General features: G+C 40.3%; 1 protein-coding gene across 1 annotated transcript in view; it reads right to left on the reverse strand.

The window, feature by feature from the left end:
* Positions 1 to 26,673, reverse strand: part of ATRN (attractin) — a 157,050-nt gene that overhangs the window by 81,520 nt on the left and 48,857 nt on the right. Inside the window, 13 exon segments of the mRNA XM_055794613.1 lie at positions 1,314 to 1,530; positions 3,785 to 3,966; positions 5,559 to 5,697; positions 6,222 to 6,343; positions 7,494 to 7,714; positions 9,247 to 9,331; positions 14,921 to 15,075; positions 17,133 to 17,316; positions 18,848 to 19,091; positions 20,884 to 20,974; positions 22,255 to 22,423; positions 23,706 to 23,911; positions 25,907 to 26,035. Of these exon segments, the coding sequence (XP_055650588.1) occupies positions 1,314 to 1,530; positions 3,785 to 3,966; positions 5,559 to 5,697; positions 6,222 to 6,343; positions 7,494 to 7,714; positions 9,247 to 9,331; positions 14,921 to 15,075; positions 17,133 to 17,316; positions 18,848 to 19,091; positions 20,884 to 20,974; positions 22,255 to 22,423; positions 23,706 to 23,911; positions 25,907 to 26,035 (2,144 nt within the window).

Raw genomic sequence — 26,673 nt, forward strand, 5'->3', positions numbered from 1 at the left:
GAAATGCAGTAAGTATTGCAAAAAAACCTCTCTTACTATGTTTCCTCCACGAGCGTTAAAGCTTTTTAAGGTGGACAGAAAACAATTTAAGTGGTGTTATGAATGTGGTCATTATCGCTCTGTAGGTCTGTTGATGCATTCCTTAGCTATCCTCCCAAGCAAAGTGTTGGGAAGAAACCTCATGTTTTGTGTTTTAGTCATATTTATATGTTATATAAAACACTGGGATGTGTTTTAAGTTATTTCATCAGTTCCATACATAAAATGAGTACTGAAAGCAGAACTAACTCAGAAGTTCCTGGTGCAGGCCAATACTTTACCATCTATTTCTAGTGTCTGTTATCAGACCATAAAAAAACAAATTAAAGCTTAAACCAATTCAAAGTGCTGAAGTTAAAATATTTAAAATTTTGAGTTGAAGTTCCACATTCAGGATATGTATCCTGCACTTACACAAAGAATGATTTCAAGTGGTGTAGCTTACTTAGAAATTTTATGTAATCAGCCAACTTTCTTAAAACTTAAAGAGGCACTAATTGGTATTCAGAAATAATCAGCTATAATAGAAAGTTAACAGACCAAGCCATTTCAAAAGATACGCAGTTCCAACAAAGCCAGAAGACTTTTCCCAAAAGCAAATAGCTTCTTTTTCAAAGTTCTCATATCTCTAAAGTGTCTTGCCCAATTAATTTCAAACTTTGATAAAATCCTCCTCTGGCTACGGAACAGGGGAGGGGAGAAAAGGGAGTTCAATTGGAAAGTAGCTTTTATTTTATTTTTTTTTAAATGAGAGATTGCTTCATACCATAATTAACCTAAATGTCACATTCAGGTATGCAATTTAGAGAAAAATAATTAAACTATAATGTACTTCAAGCATGTTACAGTTAACAGTGTAAATGTAGAGCTATTCTTGAAAAGTCTGATTCCTGCATGAAACTCCTACACAAGACACTTTCAGAACTACTTTTCTTTGGCAAAGTCGTGACACAGCTAGTTGTAAATTTAATGAACGGGATCCTCTTTACTCTCTAAGAAACCATAGAATCACAGCACAGTTTGGGTTGGAAGGGACCATGAAGATGATCTAGTTGCACCCCCTGCCACGGGCAGGGACACCTTCCACCAGCCCAGGTTGCTCCAAGCCCTGTCCAGCCTGGCCTGGGACACTGCCAGGGATGGGGCATCCACAGCTGCTCTGGGCAGCCTGTGCCAGTATCTTGCCACATTTACAGTAAATACAAAAATATAAAAATACAAATGCTCATCAGTCAGCCCGCTGCCCATGAGACACACAAGTCAGATATTGTTACCTGGCCTTTCACAGACACTGCCATTGACTTCATTGATACATGTTGCTGCCTTCAGTCCCTGCTGGAAAGGCTCAGCTAAATAACCACAAAATCCAGCATCGCTTGGTTCATCTGGCAGCCACTGGAGGAGGGTGTTGGTGAAGGGAGACATGTCTTCCCAGCACCAATACGACACATTGATTTTCCTCAGTCCAACCCATGGAGTCAAAGATTTGGGCTAGAAATAAAGGAAAATGGTAGATATAATACCCAGTTTTATTACCTTAGGCATTAAAAGAAAACACACATCATCATATAACGCTCGTAGCAACTTTGCCAGGTTACGTGTTGCAAAAACATAGTAAGGAAAATACGTGTTTCTCAGTGCTACCAGAATTAAATGCCACAGAGATAGAGAAACCCTTCAGAAAACACCAATTTTTATTTTATTTTTTTTTTCAAACTACATTTCTAGTTTCCTAAACCAAGAGAACAAGTCAAACATTCACACTGGCTGACAATGAAATTAACTGCAAGTTGCTTTTTATATGTTTGTGACTCCTACAAATGCCTAGACACAGGAAAAAAAAAATCTGGATCTACAGTTTAACATGAGAATGAAAACTAGCAGTGCCCTCTACAATTTAAATGATACAATCCACTTACCTACTACTATACAGTCTGACTAGGAGACTTCTACTACTGAAGAGTGTGTGTATATACAGACAGGTAGAGACACAGAGCAGGTCAAATCTAAATTAGTATCGTTGGCAATAAAATTCTCAATATCAAGAACCCATAACAAATATTTCTACTGGCCATTTATTTTTTTATACATTTTTATTCCGGGGAGAGCCTTTTTAACTGTCTTAGTACAACATTTTATTTTACTGTTAAAACCTTTTCTCCATCAAAGCACTTTGGTGGCACAGCTGTCCTGGGAAGGCTTTAGACAACACATCTTCCCTTACTGCTATATATAACCATCACCTACTTCAAACTGATTTTATGCACCCTTAAACCTTAGAGCTGCAACTTTTAACAGCAACAGGGTTACACAGCATTACGTGCCAACACCAACACATTTTCTTATTATTAAAAAACACCTATACACAGCTTATTTAAAAAAGGACCAACTGTAAAGTACAGCCTCCCCCAGCACAGCAGCAGCGTGCCACTGAATGGCAGAAGTTCAAGTACCAGACACAGCTTGGCTTTTTAGTGAAGGTATTTTCCCACATTATAAGAACTCAATACTAATATCCACTAAAAAGGGTTAACAATCTCTTTAGATTTCTAAAGCTTACTTTTTAAAGGACACTATCGGTGAAATAAAAGCCATAAATTAACAATTTTTTTCTCCCCAGTGTCAGGGTTTAAACACTATCAGGAAAGGGTTGCCATGTGGCTTTAGGAATTTACACTGCACTTAACTACCGGGATATCCAGCAACACCTGGAGGTGTTAGACCATGTACTTTTACAATATCACAGGCTTGGCTTCCACTCTTTACAAAAGATTTAACAAACAATCTTGCTTGAACTGCACTTTACCTTTTCTTGGCTAAATTGAATCCCCTCTAAAACACTGTAATTGTTAAAATGGCATTTCAAAATTACAAAGGGAATCAAAGCAGGAATGTTCTCATTTCAACAGGGAAATACGTCTCTCTAGTACTGAAGTACATTCTTCTCTTGAAAAGCAGCAATCCTACTGCCTCCAATCTAATTTTTCCTATATAAAACTCCTCTTGATTGCCAGCCCTGCCCACAGTGGCCTCTGGGACCCAAGAAGAGTTACTCCAATGTGCCATCAAGCCACGGTAGCTCTGCTGCCTAAACTAGGATTTCAGCAAAGCTGCACAACATCTTTTTCTTTGTTAGGGCTTTAGCACCACCTACACAACCTGCCCTGAATACCTCTGCACTTCTGCCAGGGACTGGGAAAAAATATATATTTATTTTATTGATGCATGAAGAGGGACAGATTCCAATTCACTTCTCACTGGCTCTGACAGAAAAGCACCTGCCACTAGATCAAACATAAATAACTCCAAATAAGCCAAGCAGCTCTGAGGAGCAAAAAGCCGACATTTTAAACAGCCACTTTCCTGAACAGAAAAAATAACTTTAAATGCTTTATATTAAACAACTCCGGTGCCCCAAAGGGACCTTTATTTATAAAATATTGTGTACAAGTCACGAGAGGACTCCTGATGCAGTCATGTATCCCACAAGAGAAATTATGTGGGATTTCATTATAGGAAGCGATAGCTTTGAGGCACCGTGTATGTTTATATTTATCTTTCCCATTTACATTCTCTACAATTTCAGTTCAAAAGCACCCATCGGGTATGCTGAATTTCAAAAGAAAAATCAGTCCTTTTCAGTTAAGAGGCATGTCTATTCTGTACAGAGCATACAATACCACAGCAAGGACTTTTCCACAGTCAGAGCTTAATTACTCAGGGGACATAAAAGAGAAGCACTCACCGAAGACTGCATCTTCTGCAGCTCCTTTAGAACAAATTCTACCTTTTTCTGGGTCGTGAGAGAAGCCAGCAATGCACCGTTGGATCTGCAGGACAGTTTGGCATGATCATAGTTCTCCTTTGCGTTTGTAATTTTCAAGCAGGAGTTCCCTACCAAATGCCAGTTTGTTCCACAGATATTTTCTGGGAGGGGAAAAAAGAAAATAAACCCAGATATGTAAGCAACCTTCACAATGTTCAAAGAGGTGAAAGAACCTTTTCACCAAAATAAAACCTACTGTCCCATCCCAAACCAGCATGACTTACTGGCAGGCTCAGAAGTATCTGGAGGAATAGGAAAGCTGTTTAGGGGAGCTGAAGCGCATCATCAGCATTTAGTTAACTGCACTAGGTAGTCAAAGCACTTATTACATGGAATAGTAAAATTACTGTAGAAGAATGAGAAATGGAAAGTAAATTACTATCTTGCTGATGGCTTAGAGTAGGGGTCCTTAAACTTTTTAAACGGGGGGCCGGTGCGCGGATGAAGTGGCAGGCAGTCATCTGTGGCTGCTTGGTTCCCCCCCCAAACCCCGGCGGGGGGTGGGGGGGTGGCGCGGGGGGGTTCTGTAAATACCGGGGGCTGGATTGAGGACCCTGAGGGGCCGTAGTTTGAGGACCCCTGGCTTAAAGCCACTTATTCAACGACAGTTGTTAGGATACCTTTCGACAGAAGAGGCTGGTTGGGCTAATCCCACTCACAGTACCAAACTTCCAGGATTAAACCCTGTTTTATCTTGAGAACAGCCATGCCCACTACTGAAGAACTCTTTATATTCTGTGGTTAATTATTTCCCTCAAAACAACCCCACCACCAATGGGCATTTTCAGAGTGAATTTCTGCACAGCTGATGTCTAGCTCCAACGTCTTGGTTCAGATTTATCTAACAGATTGAGAAGCTCTCAAGTGTTAAATTTTTAGATAGGCTTTTTACACATATGGTCAAGTCACCCTCTTTTCTACAACAAATTAAACAGACCAAGCTCTTTATCTATCTCATTAAAAGAAGTTTTTCTCACTCTCATGGCTCTTCTCCAAAGTCTCTTAATTTTTCCACTCTTCCAGACTAGCAAACGCCAGACTTGGACACATCCAGACCTATCAGAGTTATTAGGGGAAGACTTTCCATACCTATTAAAAGGTCCTCTCTGGGTTGCTTTTTTCCCCTTTCTCTATATTTTATTAACTGCAAATGTTAATCACTGAAGATGCTATATTTCTCTCCCAGTCACTGGGAAAAAAAGTTGCTGCAGGGGGACTAATAATCAACTCCTATGAGCTCCCACTGGAAACACTAATAAGAGAATTTTCCTTACACACTTCATGTGTTATTTGCCTAATTTGTCCAGTATGTGCCATTACACTTTTGCACAATTCTAGTTTCTAAAATTAAATAGCATGCATTATTAAATCTAATATCTTGCAGAAGCCTATTATATCAACAGTATTGCTTTTATCAAATGGAGAGAGCGCCTAATAATTATACAAATGATCATACTCCTCTTCAGACAATCAGGATTGAAAAATACCTCATCAGACTTTTTGAATTTACTAGAAAAAGTTTTATACCAAAGCTGGGATGATTAAACAACATTATTTATTCCATTTTAGCACTAAAAGATTACAGATTTGGGGGTTAAAAACCAAAACCAAACAAAAAAATCCCCACAACTTTTGGACTGGGTGAATTTCTTTCCTTTTTTTTTTTTCTTGCACAAATATAACCAACACCCACCTGGTAAAGCAATGCACTCCTGATTCCTAGGTTCCCACTGACAGTTTTGATCCATGGCACAGCTTTTACAACTTGTCTTTTTGTTACAGTAATAAGCAGGGTTATCCTTAGGACAGTTGTCATACAGAGTAACAGGAACCTAAAATAAATAGCACAGATCAGGTTTTTTCCCATCCACCCAATGTCGGTTTGTAAGAGCAATGCCTATCACACTAAACTCCACAGTTCAGACCTACAAAACAACTGATAAATTCAAAATCTGTGACACTAAACATAGCTTGCACTGTATATTCAAGGTACTCCCCCAAGCCACCATCTGACACATTTTCCTTACTAGAGCTTTTACAAAAGTTTTTTTTCTAGGGAAGGCCCTATTGGGAACAAACCCAAATGGCTATGTGCCTTACTGAATAATCACACCATCAGGAAACCTCCACCTCTTCCTCTGCCCATAGCCATCCTCATAACTTAAGTGGAGAGTCCCATGAAAAGCCCTTGGACAAACTTGAAAAAAAATATTCAAGCATGTTAGCAGTTTAGAGCTAGACATGCACTGGAAATAATGAAACAACTAGGGTCAATAATAGTGACAGATGAAGCCATCTGGACATTTGCTATTTCAAAGACTAAATTTAAACTACAGAAGTATTAGAGAGACTTTACCTGTTCCTCTGTGCAGTTGTTATGTATTGAGATACACTGGTCAGTGCACCATTGACAGTTGTTTGTATTTGCTGTACAGCTATAGCAGTCTGTAATCTGATCACATTTTTCATTGTCTACAGCTATTAAAGAAAAAAACCTGCATGACCAAAAACAGGCATTTCCTGACAGAGCTCTAAGAACTTGATTATATATAGCAAAAGATACAACCAAACAGTAGGGCCTGTAGATTTTCCGTTATCAACTACTTAGTGAATCAGATATTTTCACGTGATTGAACTGATAGAAAATTGCATTCATTTGCAGCATCAATCATTTTTAGTGCCCAAGGAGCCATAAAACACACCACCAGAAAATGCACCAAGACATAGAAGCGCATGAACTAAGACGAGACGCATGTTCAGTCAATGCCCATGCAAATGATGCTAGAGGACATTTCACAAGGACAGTGAACTTCTCCCACTGCAGGCCCATTTCACTGCAAGCCTGGCCTTCAATTACGTGCAGCATTTTCATGCAAAGCTTCAACTTTCCACTTCATCTTTCCAATTGCTTATCGCCTGTGTTTTGTGAAAATTTATTGTACATTCAGAGCCCATCAAAGCAATGTCCCTTTACATCAATTTCTATTAAATAATTAAAGGCTGCCATCTATTACAGAATCAAAGTTCGCATAATTCAATTCAGAGCAACGAATACATCAGGATAAAGCATTGAAAAGTTGTTTAAAAATTATCATAAGGGAGAACACAGGAATCAGACCTCAAATGTTTTTTTTGTATGCCCCTATCCATATAATACCATAGAAGGAAAAATTAAGTAACTTTTCTTAAAACACTATTCCTGCTGTCTCTCTCGAAGAGCACAGTATAACGCTGCAGGACCCCAATCCCACTCCCTGGCCCTGCAGTGCTCATCAGCAAATTGCCGGCTCTCAAAAGGTCAGTTCTTGGAGTAAACATCTACAGAGCAATGGTCCAGACCTGATTCCTGACTGATGGGGTCTCTTTGGGATAGGAAAGTAAGTACAAGCTGTATAGCAGAAAAAAAAAAAAATCTAATGAGCAAGCAGCTTCAGGGGGAGTGAGAGATGAAAACGTCTCCACGTGGCTGCAGCCACTTGGTCAGAGGAAGGTCTCCCAGGACACGTGTGGAAGCACAGCTACAGCCCCCCACCTTTAACCTGATCTGGTAATGGCAAGACAGAATGTGGAAAAGGAAAAGACCCTACATGCCTTTTGGAAAGGGAAATGGAAAGAATGTGACACATACCTGGCTTAGGAGGACAATCTTCAAATATCTTTTGCTGCTGCTTCTCTGTCGCCATTTCCCAGGGGATGCAGCGAGAAGAGGCAGTAGCCCACACGCATCTGATGCCAGGACCCGCTCGCAAGCAGGCCGTTTCATTGTCAAAAGCTTCACATCTCTCGGGTGTGTACTTCAGTATGTCACTCAGGAGGAGGCTGTTGAAGCCTCCAAATACATACATAGTGCTAGACAAAATGGAAGTGAACAGGTAAAAACTTGCACCTGTGTTTATAGACCACACACTGCTCCAGGTCAAAATGATTTAAGATGTGAGCAAAGTGTTTTATTACATTCCAGCATGTATAAATCCAAAGAAATAGCTCTTGGTTAAGGAAGGCACTAAAGAAAAGGTCAGTCAAGTTCCACCATTTCAAAGAAGCCAGAAAGTCTCAACACATGGGTGTTGAGAAGAATCAAACCTATCCAAGGTCATATACTGACCTTCAGCTTCAGCCAGAACGCTGGTGACACCTATCAACATGACTGTACATGAAATGCTGCAGAAATGCGGGTCCTCCTGTAAAGGACAGTGGCAAGAGAAGGAGGAAGGCTAAAAATTGGGGAGACGGTATCACAGCATTAAACCAGTGTTCAGAAACTACAACAAAACAATTCAGTGTTGTCACATCTTGCTACGCTGCTGTGAAAAAAACAGTTATTTCCATGGCTTTTAGCAAATGAGCAGTCATTGTCAACCTAAAGAAATAAAAAACAAACAAAAAAACCAAACCCCAAAACAAAATAATAGTTTTTGCAGGTGGAAGGTGTTTTTTTTAAACCTTCTTCAGTATCGCAACTGCTTCAGGCAAAACATCAAATTTCATTACTTGCACAAAAATGTCACCCAAAAACCCCTGTGCCTCCATGTTTGTAAATGTGCATTTTAAAAGACAGTGAAAAAGAGTCAATGCAACTGAAAATAAAAGTTCTGGCTGAATATTTTTAATACGATTTTCATCCTATTTAAAGATGAAAAGAAGAACTAATGCACACTTAGGCGTCCTTCATGGAAGCAAACGCATGGCTGGTATTCAGTAGACACTGAAACAAGTAGGTGGTGAGTGAGTTTAAGAGACGAAAAGAATATCTAGAAGCACACCTTCCTTTTCAAGGCACTGACAGTTATCTGCCTGGCTTAAACTGAGCTTTAAATAATGTTACTGATTTACAGAAAGTATCCTCGGAGGATAAAGGAATCAGAATGAAAGACTTGTAAGGAATATAATTTCTCAAACTTGGTTCCGCAGACTCAACTACAACAACAGATATTCACCTGAAAGCACAGTCATTCATACAGTGATGTAATGCTTCACACCAGGAATCTCACCTATCACCTCACCTGAATAATATACATTGTGTGACTGGGAAAGAGCAGCCACACAGGATCAGCTATGTAAACTGGAACATGGACAGAGAAACCATGACGGAAAGTATGGTTTGGAGAAATACAGATATACATATATACAAAAGGAAAAGGAATAGAAATATCAAAAAATCAATTTTTTTAAAGAAGTGAGCTGAGAAAGTTTAGTTGAGGGAAGAAGGGCTAACAGGAGCAGGTGGATACTGAAGACATTACAAAAAAGTGAAGATCTGAGAACTGTGAGAGTTTTGCAACTGATCCTCAACCCTCTGGTCTCAGTGTTAGTGATATACATGTATACATTTATTGAAATATGAAAAATGCCAACACTCCCCGGCATATTTGTGACCCTACCTGTTGTACAGCACAGCAGAATGTCCAAACCTGTTCACGTCGTGATGGAGACCCGGGCGAGGAAGAACAGACCACCGATCACAAGCTAAGATTAAGAAAAGATTATTTCAGAAAAGTTTGTCTAGTCTAATTAATAACTCAACTTACAGAGTACATTTCTTCCTGAAATATCCCACAGTACTTGGGATCTTCTGCCCCTGGGTCACACCAGCCCCCAGCAGCTGCGGGCTGGGGGCAGGGGGCTGGGAACTGCCCGGCGGGACAGGGCCCGGGGGGGCTGGGCGGCAGCGGCTGGGCATGAGCCCCCAGCGTGCCCAGGTGGCCCAGGAGGCCAGCAGCGTCCCGGCCGGTGTCCGAAACGGTGTGGCCGGCAGGGCCGGGGCAGCGCCCGTCCCCCTGCCCTGGGCACTGGTGGGGCCGCCCCGCGGGGCCTGGGCTCAGCGTTGGGCCCCTCACGGCCAGACAGACACTGAGGGGCTGGAGCGTGTCCAGAGCCGGGCAGGGGCTGGGGCAGGGGCTGGGGCACCAGCCTGGGGGGGCGGGGGGGTCAGCCTGGAGAGAAGGGGGCTGGGGGGGACCCGGTGGCTCTGCAACGGCCTGGCAGGAGGCTGTAGCCAGGGGGGGTCGGTCTCTGCTCCCCAGGAACCAGCGACAGGACGAGAGCAAACGGCCTCACGTTGCGCCAGGGGAGGGTGAGATTGGGTGTGAGGGAACATTCTGCACCGAGAGGGCTGGCAGGCGCTGGCACAGGCTGCCCGGGGACGGGGGTGTCATCATCCCTGGGGGTGTTCAAAAACCATGTGGCTGTAGTGCTTGGGGACATGGTTCAGTGGTGGCCTTGGCAGTGCTGGTTAATGGTTGGACTAGATGATTAACTTTAAGGTCTTTTCCAACCTAAACAATTCTATGATTCTGCTTTAAGAACTGTATAGAGAGGCCATTCAACCCACTACCAAATGCAAATCTTGAGTGAAACAGGTCAGTTTACACAAGCATTGCTTTATCTTCTTCTGCAAGATGCAAGAGTTAGACTTTATGCCAGCTGCCACGATGTGACAGGGAAAGGAGGAATTTAACAGCTCTGCTCTATCATCTAAATAGTTCATTAAAACAGTAAAGTTTCATGACATTGCATTTGGAAGGGGTTATTAGTTTTTTGGCAATCCCATGTAATTAAATGGCGGTGGCTTGAGTTGCTTTTTCTCCTTTACCAGTGGAATTTTTCACTGTGTAACAAGTTCAGGTTTTATCTGTTTATGTGTGAATTACTTGCAGTTTTGCCCCAAACTAGTATCACTGAGAACAGAAACTTATCTTCGCCCCCCGCCCCCCATTGCAATTATGTTCCTAGAGGGTAGATATCCACACTTTTAGAAATATTTTTCACTCATCATAGCTTAAGGATTTGTGGTTGTTTTTCTCCTTTAATATAATGTGAGATTATTCCATCTTTTTCTATTAGCATAACATTTATAAGTTCTGCTTCATTTTTTACTCTGTTTCTCAGGTAATTTCTTCCTTTAGGCACCATGAAAAAACCCAACCAAAGAAACATATAACCCACTGAGCAATCGAAGGAACAAAAGCAGGAAAAGTTAGTCCAATTCATATCACTTAAACTTTGTAAAGTAAATGGGATCACCTTGGGGGTTAACCAGAGGCAGATGCATGCAATTTAAGCAATTCAGGTAGAAAAGTCAATCTGCTGTAAAAATCTACAGAGCCCTCAGATACACAAAGATTCTTTAATACAAGATAAAACTGTTGGGCCATGGACTTAACCTCTGAAAAACAAAGCCCACAAACCCAAACTAGTACGCAGATAAACTGAGAGGGCAAAGAAAAACAACCATATTAATTTTTAACCAAATTTAATTGGAGAATTGTTGGGTAAACCAACCAACTTCTGCTCCAGCAGAAACTTTTGTCCAAGAGTGCTGATAAATAAAAGACATAAGACCCAGCTGCTTGGATTTAATGCTTTGATAAATTATGATTTTGAAGTTTATTTTTAAATGTCATTTGCTCAATTTTCAAAGAATTTAACCTAGACCAGCATCACTCTTGAGACAAGCATGCATGGTTCCAATTTTTAACAGGAGACTTCAGCAAAATTGGACAGCAATTTGCAATTTTTTATCCATCAAGTTTTGAGTTATGTGAGGCCAAGAAACATATTTTTCTAGATTAATAGAAGGCCTGGAATGTTTTGCTTTCTAAGCTTCTTTCCCATCTTTAACTGAAGACCAAGTATTGGAAAAAATGAGTAATTCTGAAATGACAAAGAATCCTCTCCTTCCTGACTTATGAGGTAAGCCAAGCCTAAAACTTACAATGCACAGGATTTATTAAATATACTATTCAAATAGAACACATGTGTTATGAAAACATCTAGCCTCTTTCTATGTTTGTCATCAGAACTGAATTTTTGATAGGGTAAATAGCGGATTGTAAATTTCTCTCCTGTGGGGAGAAAAGATCATTGTATAAGTATAGCCTTTACATGAATACTTCATGCTGAGTTTAAAAAAAAAAAAAAACCACCACACCACAAAGTCAAAACTTATTTAGAAATTGAAAACAACAGTTACTTAATCCACAGTAACTGCATTTTGAGACAATCTGACTGTGAAGGTTCTATTCTTGTTTTATTACACACATCCCATAGGCAAGGGATGTGACCCTTGAGAAAGCAGAACCCTTGCCTTTTCTCTCCTGGAGATGAACATGGAGCGACGTAAGTGCTGCAACTCTCCCTCAGCTCCTCTGCTGCTAAAAGTTGTTGACAGGAGGCAGCAGAGGATTGAGCGAGGTATTTGTTCACCCAGAGACAACTGCTGCAGAGCAGGAAACTCTTCTACGGAGACCAGAGAGACCAAAATTTTGGGGATAGGAAGTGCTAGTCACTGCAGTGTGCAGAACAGGAAAAATACTGTGAGACTGCTCTATCCAAGCGCTCACCCAGCTTCAACGTCAACACAATCTGAAAGCTTGTCCTGAGAAGCAACAAGAAATGCACATGCACACAGACAGTTGGATTGCTATCCTGAAGCCAGACACTACCTGGTAATTTCGACTGATATATCGTGGTGGATAAAAAGATAAGAAGCATTAATGTGTTCTCAGACCTACCTAATCTGCTAAACACCCCCAAGAATCTCAGCACACATCTCAGTGACATCTGTTTATACCCCACACACACACAAAAAAAAAATCGTATGTCCTCAACACATTCAATGCATGTGGTCTCATTACTTAGAAATCTGAGGACAGAAAACCAGAAAGAATTGACGAGGTAAATAAAGATGTAGAAGTAAGTTTTAATGGCAAAAGTTAAAAGAAAAGATCTGGTTTTGAAGCCTTTGTTTTAAGGCTGCATTTTAATTTCAGTTTTCTCCAGTCTTCCAACCATCACTACAATCACTAAGGTACTACCTTCATCAACAAGATGTCAAAAATAAGCAAACTAGCCAGACAGCACACTATAAAAGTAGGGAGTAAGATAGCCCATTACAAAGCCTCTCAGCATCAATTGACCTTGCTGCTTGGTTTTCTCCTGGGAAGCCTGACCCTTGAGGACAATCAAGGAAAGGACAACACACACATAAGCACATTACTATTAAAGATGTGAAAGCTATATCCATCTATGGTGGCATGGCCACAACAATCTTTGTTATTTTACAATGCTTCCCCACAAGTATGTAGGTTTATTCCCATGGAGACCAATACGAACATGATCAATATAATTACTGAAGAGATCATGCACAAAGAACCACCAAGTAGGTACCTCTGCTGTGACACTACTGATCAGCCAGCACCCTAACGTATTCCTAGTAGTGCTCCTGGTCCAATGGGAATAGGCAAATCATGCAGAAGGTGTCCTGCCACAAGAAGAATAGAAAAAGTAGTCTTTTTTTCTGAAAAAAAGCGGCTCTTTCTAAGCTGAGAGTTTGCCCTAAAGAATGAGGGTACCCACAAGCACCAGAACACTTCTCATCCCTGTCATGTGAAGTGCAACCAATGCAAGCTCTAATTCTCAGTGTAACACTGGTAAGGACTGGGCAAGTTGACGGCAACACTTATTTCATGTAACAGGAACCTGCCTCTTAACTAAACTGAATCAAGGGGGCTTATAAGAAAGATAAGGACAGACACGCTAGTAGGGCCTGTAGCAACAGGACATGGAGGAATGGTTTTAAACTATAAGAAAGCAGATTTAGATTAGATATCAGGAAGGAATTCTTTACTGTGAAGGTGGTGAGGCACTGGACCAGGTGGCACAGAGAAGCTGTGGATGCCCCATCCCTGGCAATGTCCAAGGCAAGGCTGGACGGGGCTTGGAGCAACCTGGGCTAGCAGAAGGTGTCCCTGGCTGCAGCAGGGGGTTGGAACTAAGTGATCTTGAAGGTCCCTTCCAACCAAAACCATGCTATGATTCTGTGATCATTATTGGCATATCTTGTTAAATGAATACAATTTTTGTTTTACACCGAATAGACACTTCAATGCGTCAGGGAAGATACAATTTTTCTTGCTATTTTGCTATGATGATTGCTATCAACATTTTTAAAAAATTACTTTTAATTTAAAAACTAATTTCAATTAAATTTAAAAAATGACTGTTGAGAGACCGAAAGACCTCGTTTTAATTCTTCAAGAAAAACCTCAAAATAAAGCTAGCTAGGAGCACACAATATATTCCACAGGGATAGGATTTGAAGTCACAGGAAGCAGAAGGGAATGATCCCTGTAACAGACAGCAAAACGGCACAAGGATGCCAAACCCTGCTGCTGAAAGTAATCCATTTGCTTGCATATTCCTTTCACAAACCAAGAGTGACATCTCAGTGCACCATCACTCACGGAATTCAGGTTTACATGATTATTTCAGGGAATCAATCATGAAAGCCCATATATCAGGAATTCTGAAAGCAGAAGGCAGAATATGATACAAGTAGAGAATGGTGCTTTTCTCCAGTGTGAATTATCTGGATGTTCATGCAACTTATTTTATATAATTTCATCTCTTCTTTTCTTCTGAAATGCAGGACCACTAGACTTCAAATTCACAAATAAATGCTGCCCTCTCCTGGCTGCTCAAACTCAACAAAACCCAATCCTTCCAAATAAAATCTAATTGTTTGCTTTATTGTTAAATAGTGCTTATGGGGATATTTATGCTTATAAAGCATACATATAAACAAACTGACATTACAACCAGCACAGCCAAACAAGCCAGCCAGCCTGTAGTTAAAAAAAGAGCATGCAATGTACAAGTTGAGTGTCAGCAGGGCCTAGTGCTTGTAACTGACCTAACAGCCTGCATTTTTGATAAATCAGAGATTAAAATGCACTCATAATATCAGGACAGCTTTATGGCTGAGATGCTAGAACAATATGCTTCCTATTTAAGAAATAATTTTTTAATGCCCAGGGTTATGTATAAACTGTTGACCAAATAACTGCTGCTGTATTTGCCTAGAAATCACTGCACCAGCTCATTTGCTTGGTAATGTGTAGAAATCTAAATGAGCCTCTCCTGATTACACATTCTTCTGCAGTACAGTTAGTAGCATTTGGAATAATATACCCAGCATGTAAATTAGTCATTCTGAAGACAGCTCTTTTTGAATATCCAAGATTTTTTATTATTATTATTTCTGCAAGAACTTACCAATATCATATGCCATAAAATCCGAAGAAAAGCACTTTGCGCCATGGCTCATGGAGGTGTCATTGTGCGTGTTTCCTCCAAACACCAGCATGGTTCCACTCACTATCACAGCCGTGTGCAAATAGCGAAAAAATCTACTGTCTTTAAGAATAGTCCTTCAGAAATAAAAATATATGTATTAATGAAAATTATTAGTAACTGGCAAAACCAAAACAAACTGTAAATCCAAGTTGCAGAAGGTTTTGGGGTGCAGGAGGGAGTCTGGGGATAGTATTTAAGCTGCTTTTCCTAATGAGGTATTTAACAACTTACACTGTTCAATTCCTTGTGTAATTTCATTCTCTCATCTTCCCATCTGCTTGCCAATTTGCAGGAGAAATATATCTATGAAAGCCTCTTTCCAAAGCTATGGATCTTAAAATCATCAATTCCGCCCCTAGGGATTATCAAGTTTTCACACTAACTGGGCTTTTGAGCACAGTCAGCTAAACCTGCTGATATGGATGCTGCCTGGGAGGACTCCAATATTTTACAGCAACTCTACTTTTATAGTAATCTAAAGAATTCTTTCAAACTGGGCATGAGCTGTTGCTCAAACCCTAAAAACCTATTTTAAGGAAATCTACGCAGCTGCTGATAATGGAGCTCTGCAGCTTAATACCTGCAAAACTCAACACCTCAACCATGACTATATCACGGGAAGCATTAATCAAACTCACCACTGACCTCATCTTTAATCAGCATGATTAACAGCACTCAACGCAAAAGGTCACACTTTGTAAAATTTCCCTACTATTTTGAGAGGGTGGGATCGCAGGAAAATCCTGATGTGGTTGTGTCTGTGTTGCAGGCAGGGTGTCACTGCTTGCAGGCTGTCACACCAGTTCTGCAGAACTGCAGCACGCCAAACACAGCTTGTGCTGAAGCCCAGACTTCCACAACAAAATATTCAGCAAATGGTAGATCAAGGACCAGGACCAGCAACCTGTTTCTAATGCAGAAGCAGTGGCATCACAGCACACTGGGGCTTTCTGAGTATCTCTCTGTACTTGCCAACACTACAGTGTTTGACTGCGAAGCTGCCAGTCAAATCACCCAAGGGAACATGGGGAGAAACACATTTGCCAAAATAAAGATCAGGGGACTGTGTTTTTGCCTCTCCATGAAATCTCAAGAGGGAGAGAGGGCCTAAATTACTGAAGAATAAAAGGAGTCATCAATGACACACACACCCACCCCCCATCTAGATAAAGAAGAGCAGACAACCCTACACGTCTTGCTGCAAGGCAACTGCTTGCCTGTTCCAACAGCCCTCACGAGACTGACAAAATAAACGTGACCAAAGGAAGGTGGTGCTGCCACAGCTTGGAAGAATACAGTCACATCTGTGAAATTTTCTGACGATTCAGCCAGACTTGCCCACACCGTGGCCAAAGCAGAGGATCCAATGAACCAAGAAAGGAAGTGTGGCTATTGCTGCCTGTACAGTGGGGCAGCAGGAAGGAAGGGTTTTGGAAATTAGTCACTAGTTACTTTCCTCATTGGTATAGACTCACAAACAGTTGTTGCAGAAATACAAGCTGTTTTAAACCCTCAAAAAAAAGATATATAGTGATTCAAATTCACATGCGTTGATTCAAAACATAGTCTCCTTTTTGTCAGAAGCCTTTAAAAACAACTTAAGAAAAACACAAAATTGAGGTAAATGTGTTTCACCTCTATAGCTCAAAGTTGTGAAGTTTTGCTATAGCTTTTTAATACAACTCACCTCTGGGCAGAAACAAATCACAGAAGATTTCAGCTTAAGAAATGAACATTTCAAGCAGTTACAGAGCCAGAAGAAAATGGGGTTATAATAGAAATTCTTTTGTGGTCTTAACTGCAGAATGAATTATCACTCATTTGACTGCAGTAAGTGCACTCATATGCACAGTCTGTACTGCTGGCAAGAAAATCCCATCAAATATTTTTCTTTTCAGCTTTAATACAATAAAAGATTAAAATGCATTTCTTGGCTTGTTCATAGCCTTGATTATTTGTCATTATATGATTCTCTATTCATAACAGGACATAAAAATAATAGATAAAAGAGCACACTATCTATCCTGAATGCAGGTATCGACGTACTACTGTGTCTTTATCAAATACACCATCCTCTTGTCCACTACAAACAAAAATGACAGGGCAGTATACAGGAAGAAGAACTACTTACCACATACGGGAATCAACTTCATATTTGTACAAATCATCTGCTAGCCTGTATTTGTTGGCACTGAACGCTTTGTAACCTCCATGGATATAAACTGATCTTGTATTTGGATCATAAACACTACTGTGACCATACCCTCCTTGCACCAAAGCTCCACTCGTCTGTAAAATGTTCCATGTATTTGTGGCTGAGAAATGAAAAATGTGAGTGACAAAACATGGTTATTTTCTCTCCATTAAAAACTTACCAACAAATCTCATGGTAAAACAAATTGGGTTTCCCTTGACTCAAATCTAGACACTGCCTCTATCACTTCTTATCCAAAAATATTCTCCTTCAAGGAGTTTGTTGTCAAGAATGTTGTCAAGTGTTTTTAATTAGACCAGAAATATCTCTTCTACAGTCATTTATTACATTTTGTAGACAAGCTAAATAAATGAGAGATAAAAAGTATAGGGATAATATATTGTAATTCAATGACATGAAAATGCCAGCACTGTGGCTTGATTTGGAACAGTACCCAAGAGCACTTTTATTTTACATATATATATATATATATATATATATATATATATATATAAAGCCAGACAGTGCTGAAGCCAAGTATGACTGTTAAAAACACTGCAGTTGAAAACTAACGTGTGATTAATGGTCCTATATCTCACTCGCTAAAATAACACTGATTTGAAGCATTGCAGACATAATATAATGGCAACTGAAACAAAAATGCCAAATTACACAGCAAATCTCTGTAGCAAGCGCAGAATGAAACCCTACACAGGCTTCCTAACTCCAGGGAGATCAGGCACACAAAAGGCAAAGGAACTGAACAGTCTGCAACATCACACATGGGAAAACCAGAACAGTAGAAAAACAAATCACTGCCCCACACATCCTGGTTTTCTCTAGCTTTCTCCTAGAGGAAGAAAGCTCGCTCATGTGGACACCAGCGATCCTGGCTCCAGTAGATCCTCTGGATCAGGATGACTGAAGGACAAGGATAACAGGTCGAAAGTGCAGACAGAGCCACTACTTCTGACAGTAATCAGCATATTCACATTGTGAACCTCCTGTGCTTAACTATGTTCTCCACCTTGTCAGCGGAGCAAGGGACATGCCTCCAGAGAGCCATTTCAGATCACCTAATTTAGGGAGGAGCTCAGTTCATCTGGAGAGCTTCCTAAGCTTCTCCACTGGTGGTACTAGAAATCTCTGAATCTTAAAAATCAGAGTGTGGACTATTCCCAGATACAGGGACCAGATTATACCAGAGATCTGGGACTCTGGAAATTCACTGCCTCTTCCCCTAAGCATTCACTATTGGGGACACAGGTATCGGGCTAAGCAGACACTTGGTCTGAATTGTTTCAGCCATTCTTGTATTCGCAGGATACAAAAATAATTTCAAAAGTGTTTGCTTTGTCAGAGGGAGAGAGGAAAATTCATCTAAATTGTCCCACAGTTATCTTGCTTTGTCTCTCAATTACAGCTTTTTTGTCTTTGGGACCTAACAAGCTGTAAAAAGCTGGAGGCACGTGGCTGTCTACTCACTGTTTGTGCTGCACAAACAATGAAAGTTAAGATTGAATTTCTTGTAAATATAAATAGAATGAGAAGAACATATCTGTCTTTGTTTTGCTATCTGAATATGGATAATTTAAATAATTTTCAAACTGACTGTTAAAATCGAAGCGACTGGTAGGTAGGGCCCCACTCACCCAGGTTGTATTCCTGGACATTGCTGATATACCCGTAAAGAGGACAGTGCCCAAAGATGACAAGCATGACGGCGCTGCCGTCTTGCAGGGTGACGACGTGTGCCGAGTGGCCAACAACAGCGTACTGCTCCTTGGCTTTTGGCGTCGCTTGAACCCAGGTCTGGGTGGGAATGTGGAACACCCACAGTTGGCTGGTCACATTCCCCGTCGCATCTATTTTTCCACCATACATGTATATATCATCCTGAAAGAAGTTTGATTTAAAGTGAGGCTGAGTTTTGCATTTAGGAAACGGCTAATAGGTAAATAATGAAGTTATTATACTTTATATTCTCTCAGCCTAAGTTTTTCTCAAGGAGAAACATATCTCCTTCACCAGTCACATTTGATATTGAATGCAATTTTTTTGATATTTTGATTTTGATCATATTTTGAAAATATTTTGATATTGAATGAATTTGATATTGAATGCACATTGAAGCAACCATGACTGCCAGGGTACGTACCCAAGTCTGTAATTTCAGAATATCTTCCACACACACAATTCACCCTACAGCTGTGTATGGAGGGGAAGGCATGTGAGGGCAGCAGTGACCTCCAGATGACAGACATCAAAATTTAGGTGCCAGTAATGCTAGCTGAGTGTCTAAATACCTATATAAAATATAGTGGAGCCTGGAGAATAATTCAACTGATCAAAAGCAGGGATGGTGTGCCTACTTTTGGGTAAGCTGACTTGCTCTCCAGATTTCACTACCTGTACTGACTATGTCTGTTTTCCCTACAAATGGAGCTCAGAGGCTCCCAAAGGCACCCAAAGTTGGGCACCTTAAGTCAGGTAATTTAATAAGCAACCTGAATCCCTCCCACAGCTTGCAAATCCAAACAGCAGAAGGTAGCTGGTAAGAAATGCAGTTATGAGGGAAACTCCTCTGTGTCCATACACTAAAAGTTTTGCCTTCAAAGTTAATGCACTGAAAAAATATTGGAAAGAAGTGAGCCAGGACTGTTAGGGTTTTAGTAATCATCCTGTAAGAGCTAAGTTCCATAAAGTATCCAGGTTCCTTTGTGAGTTTCTCCAGGCATCTCAGAGTCAGTCATTGATCCACCGAAGTGTGTAGTGCAGCCCTGTTTCCCTCCTGACAAGGTGCCAACGTTTGAAAGGGAAATTCTCTACTACAGCTGGTGCTTCTTGGGAAATTCCTGAGAACCACTGTCCATCAGTGATTGTAAACCCACTGCTGTGCCCTGCTTCTGAACAGTTATTTGTAGAATGCACATTGAGCCTTCACAGGTAGGAATTTCCATCCTTTCAGGTTCTTCAAGTGGTCTATTTGTGAACGTTGCTGTGTGGAGTTTTTCAAGGGTTTATAATTATGCTTTATTATAGGCTTGCACTGTGATGAGCTAATTAACATTCAAAAACCAAAGGTCAGTAAAGGATTAGCTCATTTCCTTTTCAAAGACTTTGCCGTACTGCTCTCACGTGGCCTGCTCCCACAGCAGGGCATGCAGGCGAGAACTGAGGTAAGAAACGTGAGACAAATCCACTTGCCATTTCAGATGCCAGAAGAATAGATTCACCTATCTACTGCAGAAGCACAGCAGGCTCCAAAAATCCCTAATTCACATGCTCTGCTTTGCTGCCGTGGAGAACAGAGCTCATAAAAATATTTATGTGGTCTACGCAAACGGCATTTGAGGAACCAGCTGAACTCCAGCAAACTCTAGCCATCAGGCATTTCTTGCAAACACAGACAGTAATAAGGAAATAATGAACTCACTGACCTCAGTCAGCCTTAAAGTCTCTGAGAAAAGGGCAAAGAAGGAACACACAAGCAAAAGCACTACAGACTTCCTAGGACAGCAGTGCAAGGATGCCCTGGAGTACAAGGAAACAGACTGGTATAACCATGGACAAGCCTCTGAATGACAAACGCTTCTCCCAAAGCAAGACTGATCTGTCAGAGGGTTTGGGTAGGGGGGGAGAAGAAGGGGAAATCAGCTGGGAGGTGAGTCTGCAGCACTGAACTTACCTTATATAATGCCAACGAATGACCGTATCTCATCTCTACTGAGTTCACAGTGTTGTCCAGTGGAAGCCACTCTTCAGAAATAAGATCATACCTATATAATAACAATGGAATTAATTTTCTGAGAAGTAGACATTAAAATTGAATAAATTATTGCTTGTCCTTTGCAGGATTTGTGGGAAATCATTTACCAAAAGTCCTACCAAGATTTCAGTATGCACAAAGCCCACAGAGACTACTTATGGATTAAAAAAATCCAGTCCAGTCTGCTGTTACTTAACGTCCACATATTGATTTGCTTTTCCCTGCGTTTTCTTTCCCATGCAAACCCAACAGCTAACGCATTGTCTATTAAGCTGTGACAACTTACACCACATGATCCACCCAGAAAAGTAGAAAAAAAAAAAAACAACTTTACTCTAAGCTCAAATAAGTTCCAAGTACTTGATAAAAAAAAAAACTGCCAGTGTTTAAAAGGCACTTTTTAATTATGTCTTTGTCACTCAAGCATATTTTTCCTGTGAACCTGAAACAAGATAAACCCTCTGCCCTGAAAATGGCCTGTGGCTTTTTAGATAAAAGAATGACGTATACCTGACAGGCTTACAGCTTTATAAGATAAAATGATCTCTGAGAAAGTGTTCAATGAAGCCACAAGGTATCTGTTGAAAAATCAGGCATGACTTTGAAAGAGTAAATTGTGGATGTGATCAACAGCTATTCTGCAACTAAATGTGTGCATTTTCAGCTCCTCTTTAACTTCCCCTATAAGAACCATTACCTTTGGACATGAGTGCAGAACAACAGCTTGCACTTAGGTCCATTAAAGTGAGGTATATAGGTATCCCTGGAGAAGAAAAAATCCAGCATTTGCCCAGATCTGCCCAAACACTATCAAGCTCAAGAGGAAGCCTGAAATGTTGGGTTTTTTATGGGGGATTTCCATGAGGTACACAATTATTATTTGATATCTTAGTTACTGTTAAATCTCCAAAACTAACTGCATAAATGTCATCATCCTCTATGGTATTTAGAGGTTTGGTACCCCATCCACGATGCATAAACATCCACAATAATCAGTATGTATTAATTAAGGAGCCGAACACTCTCAAGTCACACAGATGTAATACAAGGAAGGGCTAGTAACACTGAAACAGAACTACCCTCTTTGAATACAAGGCCAGATACAATTTAGAAGCTGGCCTTAACAGCATTTTTCCACATCTTAAATGTGAGTCTAAGTTTTTATTACTGCTGTTTTCCCCTGGAGATGGAGCATAGGCCAAAGCCCAGCATGTCAGATGGCTTTTTCTAAAAATAATTCTCAAATCTAAGTTCCTCTACTTAGACATTATTATCTAGGTTTATACTCACGCTAAAACCTTCTGAGAGTCAGAATGATTGAAGACATAGCCTCCAACAATCCACATTTTATTGTCATGGATTATGGTTTTGTGAGATGCTCTTGGAAGTTTTGGAAGAGAGTATTCCTCCCGGGTCCAAAACAACTGGTTTGCAGGAACAGGAATTGAACAGCCAGGACCTGGGAAAATAAAGTTTAAAAATTAAATTGATTCTTTCCAAAGCCTGTATTTCAGCTGAGGTCAGTACCCTGCACCACAAGTGACAAAGATGGTATACAGACAGGTAATAGGTGGATGCTCTGATCTTTGTTTCCTTGCTCACACCAGCAATCTGCAATGGACCTGGTGTGTGATTTCCCAAACATAAGCACCTACTTCAAAGTCTAAATTGTCTTCAGAATTAAAAATTGTTTCCAGACTATGCGGTTCAGGGATGCAGCAAAGCTGACACTCTGCTCTGTTCTCCCCCTCCACGATTACAGGGGGGCACAGTGCAGACCCCTCCCCACTCCACGCTAAGAGGCTATCTTCCCGCATTTATCTAGCTACTGTGTGCCCACAGAAGCTGCAACACAACCTGCAAAAGCTTCAGGAGACCTGCTAAGCAACATGCTATAAAAACCCCAAGGGTCCACAGCTATCTTTCCCTCTTTTCATTCCTTTCCTTCCCAGCAATATGTTTTTGTGAACTGCTCACTTCTCACTTTTTCCTATATTTCTGCTGCTCTTAAAACCAGCTTCTTCACTGCCAGGTTTCCCTTCACAGTTCCCCATGGAATTGTCCATGCTGTCACAACCAGACTCCAGAAAAGCATCAGGAGATGCTACACTGCAAAAAGGGATGTGGTCTTCCAGCTGAGTACAAGCCCTGAAGTATATTACCTGCAGCTGGTTTTATACCTGAAAGAGTATGTGCTAGCCTCAGTACTGGGTGCATTCTCCTTAGGATGCTCATTTTACTAACCTGGGTTCTTTCCACACAGTCTGTTTTTGCAGCATAGCTGAGTACTGGTAGCAGGTGCTGCCAGTGTTGTAGCTGGTTGCATTTCATATGAGACCAATTCTTGCCTGTCAGTATATCTTTGTAAAGGAAACACCTGTTTGGTACAAACTGTTGCCAAGACTGGCATGGCTGACCAGTATAGCCAGACATGAGAAAAAGGCATTTTGTGTGTTCAAACAGGTTAACTACTGCCACCAGGCTCAAAATTTGCCTTAGGTGCACAGGAACAAAGTTCAAAGTTTTTGTGTGATGCCTTTGTATGGTAGCATAGTTGCTTTTAAAAGCATTTGTTACAAATTAAGTACGATCTTTTGATAGAAAAAGGTAGATACTCTATGTTCCTAGCCAAATTCTAATACTTCTCAAGGAGAACATCCTCAAATGCTCCCAATTAAACTGCAAGAGCCATACACAGAAAAGGCATCCAAGAGCTTCTCTATGTTAATCAGAAGACTTACCTTGCCAACCTGCAAAGCACAAACATGCCTTAGTATCATTAAAGTTGCAACGCCCCCTCTCAGGCGCCCCACAATCATCTGTGCAGTAGGGAATATCACAAGCTTCTCCCTTCCAGTATTTGGCACATTCACATTCCAGAGCATTGCTGCTGTTATTAAGCCTGCACTCTCCTCGGCCGGAGCAATTATTGGGACACATATTGAAACTGTGAACATCAGAGAAAGAAGGTTTGTCAGTAATGAAACAGATGCCCAAGCTGTACCTCTTATTAATGAATACAAAAGTGATGTCGAACAGAAGTTAATACAGCTGTCTGTTAACATGCAAACCAACGAGAGTCGCTCATCTAGAACCTGACGTGATGGATCTGTAGAGATTTGTTCTCTTATCAGAGCTGCCTCAGTTAATGAGTTAAACTTAAAACTCCTCTGAAAAATTTTCAGTATGATTTTTAGCCATTTGTAATGCAAATGAATTGCCTTAAAACACTCCAACAGTAAGTGAAGAACTTAATCAGCGCATAAGGCTTTTGTGGTGTCTGTGCAATTTATACTTAAACTACTCACAATTAGGTGCTATTCTGGGATCTGCTTACTAAGGGAACACACTTGAGATGAATCCCAAGCCAAAGATGTGCCTGTTTTGAATCATTTCTGACTTCATACAATCTGGAATGAGCTGAGGCAAAACCAGATACATCCTTTGTATTTGGTGAGAATCCAAATTCAAAGACCCTATTCAGTTCCAAATTTCAGTTTTTGCCAGTGTATCAACCAGTGTAACTCACAGATGGGGATTACTACCCAATATTCTCACTGTCATGTGACAGGTGGAGTCACTGCCTCCAAGATCATAATTTCACAAGTGCTTGTGAAGTACCTATGTCCAGTAGAAACTATAAAGATTGTTAAACTGAATAGAAATAAATACACCCTTTTATCTACTTTCTAAAAAAATATTAGGAGGAAACCTAATGACCAGAACACATAGAAGAAAAAAAAAAAAAAACCACAAAACAGCACTTAAAAATGGTTTGAAATGATAAGACAGTGAAGATATAAAGTAATATTAAAATCTCTTAAAGGAACTTAGAAACAGCAGGTTATTCCTTAAGAGAGTGTCTCTATTGTATTGCAATGGTGCAATACCCACAGCTGGTGGTAGATGGTGTCATGGTTTATGGTATCAGCCAGACTGAAAGTGATAACTGCTTCAGCTGCTAGGTTTCAAGTAACTTTGCAAAGGCTCTTCATTTTCCTCTGGAGTTTTCAAGGGGTGCTGGATGCCCCACATTTTTCAAAGAATCCACTGTATATTTATGTGCTTAATAAGGATGAAAGCACCGAGACTGATATTTAAAAACTAAGCACCTAATTTTAAGGAAAACTCAATTTTTGGCAAAAAGTCAGTTATGTCCAAGGATTTTGCAGCTATTTTTTTTTTAAAGAGAGGTGAGAACTTCTGCAAGTTACACCCAAATTAAAATCTCCCAGTGCAGTGCAAACATACGTTCTATCTATAGGAGCAAAAAATGTAAAGCCTATGATCCCCACCAGAAGCAAGAAATACCATCTCTGCTTTTATGTCCACACTGAGATAATTTACTTCAAAACAAAACCCTTCTTAAGAGCTGTAGGTGAATTAGGGAATACCCTAGAATTATTTCGAAAAAGCTTACCAATGAGGACCTATAAAATTTAAAGTACAAACCAAAGAACGTAACAAAACCCTTCCAGACTAAAAAGAAGCCAGATTAAGCGATGCAATCCAAGGACTAAGAAAGAGCATCCCAAACAAAATCGCTAGAGGTTCCTCAAGAGTAAGTGCAGCCCAGCATCCCAAGTGAAATGTGTGCTTATGCAGAAGTACCTCGCAGACTGCATAAGAGCACACACATGCACAACACACATCACTTCTGGCTGACGGAATACTATCAATCACATCTAACATAAAATAAATAATATGATGTCTTTTTGAGCAAACGTTTGCCTACGCTTACAATTGACAACTGAACATGATGTTGAACACATTACAGTTATTAGCCATTGCAAGGGTATAATAAAGATAAAAATCTAAATTCAAAGTATCTACTCATAATTACATGCTTCGACAGCAATTGCTTATTTCAAGACAAAACTGAGAGAAGAGGAAACCTCCTCTTGCTCAACCTGCAACATCACTCTGGAGTGGTATTACTTACTTATATGTGATGTTAAACCCTGTTAAATTATAGGCAGCATCACTGAAGAAATGCAGAAGAGCATATCCAGAAGTAGCTACAACTTCTGGTACTGTTTCGTTGCTATCTTTCTCAGGAACAATAAGACCACTGAAAAAGAAAAAAAACCAGAAAAAAACCAAAATTATGTTAGAAGTAAAACAAAAGGGAGCAAAGCAACAATAGTAAATACACCTGTATTAATAAAATAATTGAAACTCAAAGTATTTATTAGCATCTATTTGAAGTGTAATGCATTTGCATAAAGTAATCATCATTGTCATAGAGCAGTGTCATCAGATTGTTCTTCTTCAGCAAAACTCATTAAATATTCAAAAGAAAATGTCTTTACATTGTGAGTACGGATAGTCAACCAACCCTCGAAACAAGCCCATTCTCAAAGGCGTAAGAACCCTCAAAACACTCTCAAAGATAAAAGAGCATTCTCCAAGGACCAGTTCAGTAAGCTCTCTTGCTTGGCTTAATTATCTGCAATACAGTGGCCATGTTACTGACCCAGGAGCACAGACAAATTGGGATGTGGAGGCTATCAAGAGTAGCATTACAACATGCATGACTGGTCTAAAAGAAGGAATGGTTGCAAAAAGAAAAGCAGACAGAAAACCCTGAAGTACTGAACTTGGCTTTTCTGTAAGATAAATGTATACTGAAAGTATTTAACCTGAGTAAACCTGAAATTGTCTAGAATTCTATTCATTCTTACCAAACACCTACTTTTCCTCCCTTCC

Source organism: Falco peregrinus, chromosome 2 (assembly GCF_023634155.1).
Source record: "Falco peregrinus isolate bFalPer1 chromosome 2, bFalPer1.pri, whole genome shotgun sequence".
In the NCBI taxonomy this organism is placed as follows: Eukaryota; Metazoa; Chordata; class Aves; order Falconiformes; family Falconidae; genus Falco; species Falco peregrinus.